At 52.2% G+C, this 13435-nt stretch overlaps 1 protein-coding gene across 4 annotated transcripts in view; it reads right to left on the bottom strand.

The window, feature by feature from the left end:
• BSN (bassoon presynaptic cytomatrix protein) overlaps nucleotides 1-13435 on the bottom strand; it is an 89271-nt gene that overhangs the window by 13250 nt on the left and 62586 nt on the right. For 3 of the 4 annotated variants that reach the window (XM_038149214.1, XM_038149215.1, XM_038149216.1), the window contains one exon: nucleotides 953-1411. In XM_038149214.1, coding sequence (XP_038005142.1) covers nucleotides 953-1411 — 459 coding nt within the window. Of the gene's footprint in view, nucleotides 1-952; nucleotides 1412-6711; nucleotides 8393-13435 lie in introns of those variants that run through there. The other variant, XM_038149217.1, reaches the window with a different exon arrangement.

The raw sequence follows: 13435 nt of genomic DNA, 5'->3' as shown, positions 1-13435 counted from the left end.
AGAGCTGCTGCTCCTACTTCCCCCAAACCGTCTCCCAAGGAGCACACAAAAAGTCTGGGCACCACTGGGAGCCAGCCCAGAGCAAAGAATGGGGACCATCCTGTGTTCCCCAATTCACTGGCACATCAGTACCTTGTCTGTGCTAATAAAAGCAGGTTAGAGGGTGTGCTGCAAGCAGGGGATGGTACAGCAAATGGCCCCGGGCATAAATACATAGGAGGACTAATAAATATGTTTGAAAAACTGGGCCCCCAGCCCCCAAGGCACCCTTCAGAAGCAGGGCTGGCCCCAGGACCCTTGCTAGATGCCAGCAGAAATAAACAGCCCCCTTTAATTGGCTTGACAATTAGGCAGTGTGAGGGACAAGTCTTTGAGCCATGGGGACTGTGCCATCACACCCAGCCCTGGTGCTACTGGCAGGACCTGCCATCCTGCCAGCACAGAGGCACCACAAACCACTTGATTTTGGAGACCCAAGCCATTCTCTCCCAGCTGGTGCGGACCTCCTGCCACGTCCACTCCTCATGGCGGGCTCTGCTGGCTGCTGCTGGGATGGTTGCTTGTGGGGAAACACCATCCCAAGGCAGCCAAATGTTTCCCCATTGTTATGAATTTTAGAAAAGGTGGGATAAAGAGCATGAAAAACACCCACTGCTGCAACACGGAATGCTGAAAAATGAGTTTTCCATTTGAGAACAAATCCCAACTACCCTAACATTATTTTAAAAGAAATGCAGAGGCCAGACAAGACCCAAACTATCACATTATGCCTGAATTGAGGTAATCCGAATAAAAAGAAGGCAAATACCAGCATGCTGCCATGGAGCCTGTGAAGGTCCTTCCCCATTTGTGGGCACAACTACTGACAGAGGCACAGCTCAGTACCACGCCAGCCTGGGGCAGGGTGCGGTGCCCACGGATGCTCGGAGCTGGATGGACCCTGAGAGCTCACCTCCTGCTCCTTTGCCCGCGGCGCCTCGGGGAGTGCCTGGCTCTCCTTTCTCTCCACCTCTGGTTTGGGGGTCATGCTCTTCCCCTTTGGAGCGACGCTCTCAGGAGCTCTGGAAGGCTCCGGGGCAGCTTTAGGCAGGGACTTTTCCTCTGCCGGCACCGGGGGCTTCTTTTCTGCTGGCGGCGGGGGCTTCTTCTCTGCTGGGGCAGGGCTCGGGGTCCTGCTCTGCTCAGCAGCCCGGAGGCTCCTGGCGGGCGAGGGTTGCTGCTCGGGGGGCGCTGGCTCGGCGGGCACGGGGGCCGGCGTGGGCGCTCTCTGCGGGCCGGCGGCGGGCGGCTGGTGCCGCGGGGAGCCGGTGGATGGCGGCTTTGGGGTAGGCAGTGGCATTGGGGCAGGGTCGCCGAGGCTCCCTTCGAGCAGCCGCTGAGTTTGGCAGTTCAAGCACAGCCATTCGTTCTTCTGCAAAAGAACGGAAGGAAAAGTTCTGTTGAAATTCTGGGAGCTTCGCCCCAGCAGGGATCTCACGGAGGAGCTCCGCTGGTGGAACACCTGGCAGCGGTGCAGAGGATTGGCCCACCCAAACCAAATAACCGGCTGTGGAGGGGCATGCGGCACAGCCATACCCTGCAAAACCTCCACATCCAGCTTCAACCCATCCCTACCCCTGTCCAGAACCCAGAGATGTGCAGCCAGAGGTACCATGGCTGCAGCACAGGGATTGCACACTCTCCCCCACAATCCCTCAGCATCACCAGCTCTTTCATTCTTCAGCCTTGTGGTATTTCAGTTTTAAGCAAAATTAAACAATCAAAGGCAGATTACTACCGTAGCTTAGCACTTCTCAGCTCCATACAGCTCCTCTCTCGCTCTGATTTGTTTTCTTTGATACCATAAAGGTTTAATAGCATAATCATAACACAGCTCTGTTTTCTAGGTTAACAAAAATACTGGGTACACAAGTATGCCAGAATTTCCCAAAGATATTACCCAAAGTACATGCTGTGCAGGAAAAGAACAAGACAATCTTGTCTAGTGAAATTCTCAGCAAGAGCTGTCGTTTTATGGCCTGGAAAAAGCAGAGGCAAGCGGGGCTGTGAGTAGTAGAGAGCCCAAAGGGCTAAGGCAGGGGCTCTGCATTAAGAGATCAGAAGCACTTTCCTCCCCATGCCTGAGGGCTATTTTTACCCACCCAGGAATGTCCAGGAATAGGGGCCTGACATTCCCTTCACTTTAGATGTTTCAGCATCTTAAATCTCTTCAGTTTTGCTGCTAACAGCACAATATGCTCCAGGTTCTTTTCCCAGACTTCTCCTTTGCTGATCCATGGCCCCCAAAGCTCAGGCTAGCCAACCTCAAGGGGTGGCTGGCCCTGAGGAGCTGCCATGCTGTCAGAAGGGTGGTCTTGGTCTTCAGCTGGACCAGCCTGGGGCCAGGGCTGCGTGCCCAGGGATCCCAGGGGCCACGGTCTGCCTGGAGAATATTGAGTTCATCAAAATGACATTGAGGAAATAGCCTCGGGTTGTGCTAGGGGATGTTTAGATTGAATATTAGGAAAAATTTCTTCATTGAAAGGGTTGTCAAGCACTGGAACAGGCTGCCCAGGGAAGCAGTGGAGTCACCATCCCAGAAGGGATGCTGAAGTGGTGCTTAGGGACAGAGGTTAGTGGTGGCCTCAGCAGTGCTGGGATAACTGCTGGACTCCATGATCTCAAGGGTCTTTTCCAACCTGAACAATTCCATGATTCTAATCTATGAATCTAAATCCCATACCTATGGGACAGCCTTGTCACCTGCATCCCAGGAGTCTCCAGGTTATGATGAGATGCTGGAGATGCCTTGCAGCTGGTGGTGGCCAGGAGCAGCAGGGCTTTCCCACGGACACATCTTCACTTCTGTAGCAATCCTGCCCAGGAGCAGCCCTCCAGCCCCACGCTCTCCAGGGAGCAGAGGGGCAGGAGGGCTGCTCCTGCAGGAAAGGGGCAGGTGTAAAACATCCTCCCACACCCAGCACCCTGCAGCAGCCCCTGCTCTTCACACAAACATCTTAAGAATACATTAGGGCTTTGGAGGGCCATTAAAAAAATCCCTTTCAGCACGGTAATATTTAATTACTGCTTAATCAAAGAGAAACTCTAATTAAGGGGCAAGTGCAGCCTATTGTATCTTAATGATTGCATTTGTCTTCTTTTATTTCAGAACTCATTCCCGTGCCTCTGAATCAGATCTGCTTGCCCCACTCTGCTGTGTAATTATTCCAGACCGCAGAAGGAAATGTGATTGTGTGACACAAATTGAAACCATGGCTCATGGAAATACACGACCTTTCATTTTTCATTCGGGAATCCCATTTTTCTTTGCCAGAGCTCCTTCCCTGATGCAGGCAGTGAGAGGAGGGCACAATGCACGTGGGATGGGTTGGATGTGCCAGGGCAAAGCTCAGCTCAGTTCCTGCCCGTACCTGTCTGCCACACCACCACAACAGCTCCCAGCATGGTCCTGAAGGAGCTTGAGGACATCAGCTTGCCTTGAACTACCCAGCCCGCCTCACTCACACGCTTTACCCCTTCCCTGAATGGGGCATTGTATACCCTCATGATGTCCCAACCTGCCAGACTTTGGTGACTGGGGAGATCTGCATATGTGATGGGCACAACTGCTTTTGCTTTTCCAGAGAAAAATTCAAGCCAGAAAGACCATGGAAGGCCAACACTGGCCACCAGTGCTGCAGATGCTGAGTGCCAATCAGGACCCATTCAAGGAGCCCATGGAGAGGCAGGTGTCACTGCTGGCATGATCTCAGCAGCACGAGGCTCAAGGCTCCTCCACAATCAGACAAGCAAAGTACTAATCTATTCCATGGGGATGCCCATCCCTGGAAGTGTTCATGATCAGGCTGGATAGGGCTTTGAGCAGCCTGGTCTAGTGGAAGGTGACCCTGCCCATGGCAGAGGGGTTGGAATGAGATGAAGGTCCCTTCCAACGCAAATCGTTCTACGATTCTATGATATGTCTCTGCAGGTTGGTCTGAGGCTCCTCCCTGAGGTTCCTCCCAGCTGAGGCTCTGCAGCCATTCCTCTTGGCAGCTGCCCCAGTTTGAGCAGCTCACCCTGCCATCCTGCTCGATGTGACAGCTCGACTCTTCATGGGACCGCACTGGGAAGTGGATAAGGGAACAATCTCTGTTAAAAATAGCTCTGCCAAAAAGATTGTGGAGCTCCACTCTGAAATGCCCATCGTCTTTCAAAGCAGGCAGGAAGGCCTGGCTACAGCGGGAAGGCAGGAACCAAGGAAAAGCAAGCAGAGAGGGTCCTTGGGCTTTGCCAGCTGTGAGAAGTGCCTGCCAGGCCCCAGAGACACTCAAATTGAGAGACTGGCATATGCTGAGTTTGCATTTTCTCTTACTGCCTTTTCCTTCAGCACCTCTGGGGTGTTACACGCTGAAGAGACCCTGCTGACCATCCTGCACCCTGTGCTTCCATCTGAACCCCTGTGGAAAATCACTGTGAGGTTATGGCAGAAAAGCAGCGAAGGGATAACTGAATTTTCCTGAGCTGCGGGACAGCTCCATCCCTGTCACAGCCAGTGCCACGTGGAGCTGTGTGTGAGCACAGACCGTGCTGCAGCAGCCAGCGCAGCGTTTGCCATCACAGCTCACGCTGGCTGCAGTGAACGCTCCAGCAGCAGCAGCTGTGAGCTGCCCAGCTCCACATGCACATGAGGGAGAGAGAAATCCTGCCCACGGCAGCTGCGGGAAGGTGGAGGCAAGCAAAGCTGCCCGTGCCCGTGGGAATGCCTCTGGTAAACCATTCTGAGCTATTGGTTCCATCTTTAAGAGACCTCTGCAGCCCCATCAACCCCAGCACTGACACCTGCCATGTGTCTGAGGGCGAAATCCCAGGGGGATTTAGGATGTGAGGATGCTGAAGCTGAGGCACTTCCCAGCCTTGTGCCGGTGCCCCGCGCTCCGCCGGTGACAAATGACAAATGATCCGTCCCTGTCCCGCGGCGTTATCGGCTCGGTGTTTGGTTATCCCACAGCACCTCTGCTCCCTCTCAGAGGGACTGGCTCTGAGGCAGCTTCCTCCTCCATATAACCTGGCCTCAAGCATTTCCCAGAGAACACGGCCAAGGGGATTAAGCTGCCCCTGAGAAAAATGCAAACATCGGAGGAGCGGCTGCTTTGCTAACAGCTTGTAAATCCCCATTGAGATTAACCAGATCCCACGAAGATAATAATAATTAGGCTGTATTTAGTGCTTTACATGTCCAAACCCATGGATGCCGAGGAAGCCAGGGTGCCCCTTGTTGGGGTGGAAAATGGGTAAGGAGCTTATGGCAAAGGCACGGCAGCTTCTGTCTGAGTCTCCACACTTAAAGATGCTGGAAACCTTGCCCCTGATCAGGGTGGGGATTGGGCTTTGCTTGGCACCGAGGTTTGCTGCCTTAGAACCGCTGTGGTGGTGGGCATGGGAGGGTCTAACCATGTGGAGCACAGCTATGGGGAGCTGGGGCTGATGAAGGCTGTGGCACGCAGGGAAGACGGGCAACACTGCTGGGATGCACAGTGGGCTCCAGGCAGAGGAAAGCATCAATAATTAACAAGAGGGATGAAACCAAAGTGTGCCTGAGATGGCATCTGAAATGAAGAGGTGCTGGCACGGCAGGGCACGCTGGAACACAGCCAGCCAGAGGCAGGGGGGTGAGGCCACTGGGGGCTGCCCAGCCCAGCTGGTTATCAGCTTACAGCCTTTGAGGGTCACTGCCCTGATTCCTCGGGCTCCCTGCTTTCTTTGCCTCCAAAAAACTGGGATTTCCAGAAGAGTGACAGGAAAAGTGGGTTTCTGGAGAGACAGTCGGTGCTGCTGGGGTCACAAGAGGCAGGACAGAGCCCTGGGGGCAGGGCATGAGGGACTGAGGGAAGGCAGCTTCGTTTCAGACATTGCATCTAAGTGGGAATGACCATGGCAGGTTTCACCTGTGCACCATGTGAGTGGCATCAGGGCTTTGGCCACAATTCCTGCCGGCTCCGCTGAAGGGGCAGCAAGTGCTGTGCCCATGGCTGCCCGCGCTCCCTCCAGGGGGCAGGGGAGGTCAGCAGCGAGGGCTGCAGGGATGGGGGTGTGCCTGGCCTCCCCCCAGCTCCAGAGCTGGCTGGCAGGTGGCCACAGCCGTGCTGGCCAACCTCCACAGGGTCTTACCCTACAATTGTTTCAATTCACTAATGGGAGACAACAAAACTGTAATTAACTAAAATAGAAGTCTTCCTGCATAATTCTGGTCAACGTTACCACTTGGCAAGTTAATTAAATGCTGAATTCCCCCAGCGCCGCTGGGTTTCTTTAACGATGGAGCCAGAGAGCTTCAGCATCACAGTCAAACGTGAATCCTCCGTTCACTGACTTGGAGGTCTGAGAGGCTTGGTGGGAGCCAGTGGCGCCAGAAGATTCCCAGCATCCCCAGTTAGCTGCTGGTTACCAAAACCACCATCCCCATCAGCCCCGAGGTCCTTTGGCTCAACCTCTCCAGTGCCTGGAAGATGCTCAACCATGGTCTTTATCCCCACACAAACTGCTCCCCACAATCTGACCCCTGAGACTCTGCCCAGTTGCTTATGCTCTTCAGCACTATTTTACACAATCAAAACAGTATCTATTAAAAAACTGGAACAAAAAGCTGTACAAAGTAAGATAAGCAGCATGAGGTACAAGTATCTCTCAAGCCAGATCACATCTCCCAGCATTAAATGCAGTGAATCTCACCAGAATATTTCATTTATTTGCTGACAAGTACTGTGCACGGCTCATCACTGTGACAGATGGATGCCTGGAAAATATGGAAAACACTTCTGGTATCTGAATCAAGATCCAAATTAACAAGAACCTCATAAAATCACTTCCCAAGCCCTCTTCTCAGCCCCTCTAGCAGGAAAGCTCCCTTTAGGAGGGCTCATGACAAGCAGACACCTTTCACACACCCTCCCACAGCAGAAATGGGGGCATCTCACCGTGTGATCCCAGTTCCCTAACATGCTGCATCCTTGTGCTAAGAACACTGCAGCTCTGACCGTGCTGTGCATGGTTTTTAGCACAGTGTTGAAGGAAAGGGACTAAGTCATGCTTGATCACTGGCTGCCAGGGCTGTTTCAGACCCACCTCAGGCAATGCCAGGGCTCTGCCTGGCAGGTTCCCCACCTTCTAGGTGCTGCTGTGCCCTTCCCTCTCTCAGCTCTCTCGGCCAGCAGGCTCCCCAGCCAACCCTGGTGCTCACTCATTTCAGATGCCAATGCCTGAACACTGGCTGATGCTCACTCCCCCTTGGATTCTGCCCTGTCTCCCAGATGAACTCTCCAGAGGCCCCCAGATCCCCTCCCCACACCTCTCCAAGCACCTTTGACTGAGCTGCCAGGGGTTTGGGACACAGTGGGGGGAAGGGGGTGTGCTGACCTGCAAAGGCTCTTCTCTGGGATTCTTGATTACAGAGGGGAGGATGAACAACAAAATCTGACATGGGGACATTCACAAAGGGTGCTTTGAACAATCATGTGCCATCAGCAGACAACCACAGGCCTGGTTTTATCTCCACCCCAGCCCTTATCTCTCCTAGGAGGCTGAGGCAGTGATGGGATTTGAAACGAGGGCAAGGAAACAAAACGTGCGCTGTGACGATGGAAGCGCCAGAGATCAGGAGGAGAGATGGAGCCCAGAGAGGAGGCGCTTGTGAGATCTGCATCTGTGGGGGGAACAGACCAGAGGGAATACAGGTGCCCCAGTACCAGGAAGGGACTGAGACCAAGGGAAACTGAGGGCAGCATGCAGAAAGGGGCATCCCTGAGGAGAGCATGGGGTTGTGTGTCCCACAGCACCACTGACAGCCACCTCCAGGACAGAAAGTGTGGGGTACTTTATTACCTTGATTGTGCCTTTTTTTGCTCTAAAACTACCTCAAAGCCCCACTCAAGCTAGATGCAGAACTGTCTGCATGTGTGTTTGCTAATGCACACACGCTCATGCAATGCTGCTTCTGAAGCTTAGCATGTGTGTAGGTACACATATATATATATATATGTATATATATAATCTGTAAACTAAAAGGAGCACTAAATGGAACTCCCAAGCAGTGGTCAGCGGAGCAGGTCGTGTCTCTGGAGCCCAGTGGCCACACACTGATGCCTGCCAGGCTGGGGGAGCAAGTGGAACTCCCCAGGCATCCCTCCCCGTGCCTGGCTCCCTCACCCCCAGAGTGTAACACCACTCCCAGCCTAACGCCACGGGCTCCCAACTCCATCTGCAGGGAAAGGCGGAGAGGGAACTGCACTCACCTCGGGCAGCTGAGTCTCCTCAGCTGCCAACTGCTCCACACTAATTGACTTCATTACCATCAACTGGGCAAGTTTTAGCGCAACCTCGGGCTTGCAGATCAGCTCCCCTGAAAGCCACCACAGCTATTTCAATCCCTTGCTATTTATAGCATTTGACTAAGCCACCCAGTGATGTGTTTTCCAGCAACAGACTATTCTTATCTGTTCCTGTGGCCTGTCTCAGGCTGATGGAGCTGATGGTCCCTCCCCAGCTCTATTTTAAATGTGTGTGATGTATTGATGGCCTTCACACTGCAATAATGTGATTAAAAGCAGCACAGGGTAATGAGCTCGCCGGGATGAGCTCTGCCTCTCAGGGCTTGTTTTCTGCCTCCCATCTGCTCCGCTTCATCCCTCCTCTGTGCTGGGACCTCTCTCAGGTAGAAAATAGACACAGAAAGAGAGGATGGAAGAAGCTACACACAATGGCTGAGCACTGTCAGCGTGTTGAGAGGGAAGGACACGGGCAGAGGCATCTCCGAGCCCTGTGAAGCTGCAGGGAAAATGGTGTGTATTGCACAAGTGCTTGCTCCCCTCCCCAAATCTACCCAGAGGGGACCCGGAGCAGTAGCAAGGTGTCAGCTCCACAACCCATCCCCTTTACTGGTGCCATGGAAAGGGGAAGGCAAGTAGAGATAGGCAGCCGGACAACAGCCAGGTGCCAAAGTGGCCATCGCAGTCCCGTTCCTCGTCTCTCCCTTCCCCTTGCACGTCTCATCCCAGGGATTATGCTCCCTGCTCCTGGCTGCAGAAGGGATGAACCAGCCCTCCACAGCAGAGCCTGAGGGCCAGCAAAACAGCTCCCACGGGGCCTCCCACCCTGCAGCTCGATACTCCACATAGCCAGTGGAGGATTATTCCAGCTGAAAGTCTCTGACTGATGAGTAATAGCAACGCTCCCCTCCGCTCGCCTTCGAGGAATAGCTGTGCTCCTGCCAAGTCCAGCTTATTGCACCGCAGCAGCCGACGGCCGGGCCGGTGATCGCCGCCGCGCCGGGGAAAGCGCCGCGAGGCTCTGCGGCCCTGGGAGCTGCACGTGGGGCTGGCACCACCGTGACCAGCCCGGAACACCTGCAGCTCCTTGCCCAGCTGCAAACCACGCTGGCTGTGACCTTGGGCATCCCGTTCTGGGCAGTACCCCCTGTGGCAGAAGTGGAGGCGGAATCGTAGAATTATGGGATTGCTTAGGTTAGAAAAGAGCTCTAAGATCGAGTTGAACTGTTACACCAGCACTGCCAAGGCCACCACTAACCCACATCCCAAGTGTCACATCTGCATCTATTTCAAATCCCTCCAAGGGGGGTGATTCTACCACTTCTTTGAGAACCCTGTTTCGGTGCTTGACAAACTTTCTGCAAAGACATTTTTCCTAATATCTAATCTAAACCTCCCCTGGCACAACTTGAGGCTGTTTCCATTATCCTGGCACTTGTTACTTGCGAAAAGAGACCAACTCTCTCCTGGCTACAATGTCCTTTCAGGTAGTTGTAGAGAGCTGAAGTTTCCCCCTGAGCCTCCTTTTCTCCAGGCTGAGCTCCCCGAGCTGCCTCAGTTGCTCCTCAAGGGACGTGTGCTCCAGACCCTTCCCCTGCACCGCTGCCCGCTGCAGTAAACGGATGGACTTTCTGGAGTGCTGACCTGTGGACAGGTATCCTGCTCTGCTGTTCCCTGGGCTGTCCCAGGGCTCCCAGCAAGAGTCCCTCCCAAATCTGGCTTGACAGAAGCTGAGGAAAATGCCACCAACTTTTCCCTGTTGTCAGGAACTATGACTGAGCTAGTGAAGCTCAGATTACATTTTGATATTGTTATTTCACTGTTGGACCCCAAAAATTTTATTCCACAAAACTGGGAAGACAGCTCCCCTTGACTGACCCAAATGCCAAGGTGCCAGCTGGATAACCTGTCTGGGACATCTGGCTAGGACCCCAGAATAAACCCCTGGCTCTGGCATCCAGCTGAAGCCCCCACAGCCAGCAGCTCCCACTCTGGAAGCTTCTCATCATCTGCATCCCTGTGTGACCATACCCATGAGCCAGGTTCCCCCTGCTCATCCCTGCCCATCTTCCATCCCCTCCAAAATTAGGGCAGCTGCTGTGGCAGGAAGCACCTTCTGTATTTTTGGAGCTTGAAAAAAAAAAAAAAGAAAAAAAAATCCTTTTTGAACGGCAAGAATGTTTCTAAGTCAAAGGATTTAAACTATTTTGCAATCAAGGAAGTGTATTTCCAAACGAGCTGAAGGCGAGAGCCTGGGTGCTGTGTGGGCTGTGTGAAGGGGCTGCTAAAAAAGGGTACACAGCTGTCCAAAATTTGGAAACCGGTGCTTTTGCAGAATATATATAGACATCCCTCCCCACTCAACATATTTCCTTCCAGTTCATTAGATTAAAAAAAAAAAAAATCAGTAGGATATTGAGGAGAGCACTTTGATGCTTTTGGCTTGTCTAAAAGCCATGGGACCGATTCCCAGGGCTGTGGGTGAGCATCCAGTGCCCTGGGAATGGCCTGCTGAGCAGCAGTGCCACTGCCATGCTCCTGCTCTAACACACACATCCAGAAAGAACCAGCTGCCTTTGGGAACGGGATGCAGAGGTGCCAGCTCCCAGCAGGGCAGTGGTGGTGGAGATAAACATGAGTGGGCTTCCCTGGAGATGCTGAGGAGACACGGAGGGCAACCCCCACCCTCCTCCAACGAGCCATTCTCTCTGTTACTATCAGCCACTCCCACCTGCACCTGGTCACCCCTCAGCACTTTGGTCCAAATTTCACATTTCACCCTTAATTTCCCACAGTTAAAAGGGTAGCAGCTTTGACAGTCATTTATCTCTGCCGTTATTTCCAGTCTGGATGTGCTTGTGTTGCTTTCTTGGCCATTAGCCATCACCACACATCTTTTGCTACCTTGAACATTACCCGATGTTACCTTCTGCAATGAGCAGGTGGAGATAAAACTGCCCCTGGCCTGGGATGGACTCAAGAGGAGCATCTTTCCAGAGAAGTGGGAGAAAAGTCATGCCCAGGCCGGACAGCTGGAGGTGCAATGATGGGAGGTGACACGTAAGCACATGCTGAGTATTTAAGAAAAATAAAAATAGGAGGAACAAGAGAGCAAATCTGATGCTGAAAGCAGTTTTCATTTTCCTTTTCACTGAACCTTACTATTCCTCTCTGTTTCATCTCAGAGAAAGAACTAAATTAACTACCAGCTCAGTTCCGAGAGACTGGATCCAAATGGATGAAGTATTAAGAAGATTTTCTGTTCACAATAAAATCCAGGCAACAGTATTAAAGCAGCAGAGGGTTTGGTCTGCTTTTCACAGATTAGCTATGGCTGTCCCAAGGACAGCGAGCTCTAATTTCCCCATTTTGCTCCAACGTGACGTTTATGGAGCTGTCTGGATCATTTACAGCCATTGCAGACCAGACTGGGATGACCATCATCTAACCACGTAGAAGAGAGGAACGCAGCACTCGTTCTCCACCATGTCCAAGCTCCCTGTCCCTCCTCACCCACACACAGACCAGTTGCTCCCAGCACACCTTCCCTGAGGACTGCTGGGCTCCTGCTCTGCCACTGCCAGGGGTGCACCCACTGAGGAGCTGCATCTTCTCAGCAAGCTCCAGTGCCATGCAGCACAGCTGCCCCTCCAGCAGCCAAACGCACTAGCACTGAGCCAGGAGTCTACTCTCCCCAAGTGATAACAAAGTAATATATTGTTCATTTTTGCCTGAATCGATCTGGGCATGCATTGTAATTTACTCTGTGATCGGGCACTCCTTAACGAGATTGATCAGCCTGCCAACCAGCCTTATCTTTAACAGTGCCCATTATCAGGATGTATTTCTCAGCCAAGGTTAGCAGCAGCAGGAGCATCTCTGAACACCAGCTGCATGATAACAATCCCACAGCAACGCCCAGGAGATGTGAAGCAGGTCCAGCAGAGCCCATATCCAGCCACCATGGCCCCACTCTCCTGGTGTAGGTGCAAGCTGTTCCTCCTGGCTATTTCACACACGTTTGACGCAGGAGCTGTGACTCCTCAGAAGCCATTTGAACCTGCACGCAGAAGATTTCAAGTCTGCAGCAAAAATAATGTCTGCTAAGGGAAACCTGGCCAACTCTGCAGAAAACAAACACAATACTCTATGTGGTTTTCCAACTGAATGGAAGAAAATCCAAGAAAAGCTAAGTTTATCAGAGTAGTCTTATTTAACCAAAACCTTCTTTTTTCATAGGCACTAGTGTTGACTAAAATATCCAGCCATACAACTAGCAATTTGCTGCATCTGATAAAAGCAGATTCAAGCTGTCTGATTGCTCTGTTTTAAATTGCAGAGAGCCCCAAGTGTCTATCATTTCCAAACTCATTTCCAAACCAGAAGAAAATCAGCATCTTGGGAAGCTTCCTCTCCCTAGGAGCTTCCTCTCCCTAGGAGCTGCTTCCCCTATCCCTCACCCCAAAGCAGTCCAGCAGGAGCAAACTGGGTTTCAAGCTCTGTCATGATCACAAGGGATCATTTCAAAGCAAGCTGGGGAGCCATCAGTGGTATGGCTTGGAAACTGAGGAAATCACAAACCAATATCCTGCAGCACCTGCACATAAAGCTTTCCAAGCTTTAAATATAGCTATATTTTTTAGTATTATCCCAAGAGACAACCCTATGTTGGCAGAGACCAAAGCCCCCATGGGGAGGATGGCTGAGGGTACTCAGGCTGTGCTGCTAAGAGCCACCAAACCCCTTTTCCCATGGTCCTTCCATGGGGAGCAGAGGCACCACTGCAGGAGATAGCTGCATCCATGATTTTTGCCCTGAACTGCATGTGTGCCTAGAGAACTGGATGCTTTGGTTTCTGTGGGCAGTGCTGCTTGACCACATTAAATAACTGCTGCTTCAAAAAAGCCCATGCACCCCGCTCCAGGCTGCAGGGCTGTGAGTCCTAATTCCAGCAGCAGAAATATTTTAATTAAATGAACTACCTTTATGGAATAAATCAAGTGATAAGCTTGAAAAATTAACTCCCATAATCTTTCATGCTGCTGTGCAGGTCAATAAACTATTACACTAAAAGGCTGGGAAACGTTCTAGAAACATGAGTTGTTACAATGGAGATGGATGAGCCATTTTAC

Source organism: Motacilla alba, chromosome 12 (assembly GCF_015832195.1).
Source record: "Motacilla alba alba isolate MOTALB_02 chromosome 12, Motacilla_alba_V1.0_pri, whole genome shotgun sequence".
NCBI lineage: Eukaryota > Metazoa > Chordata > Aves > Passeriformes > Motacillidae > Motacilla > Motacilla alba.
This window is presented reverse-complemented; position numbering and strand designations above follow the sequence as displayed.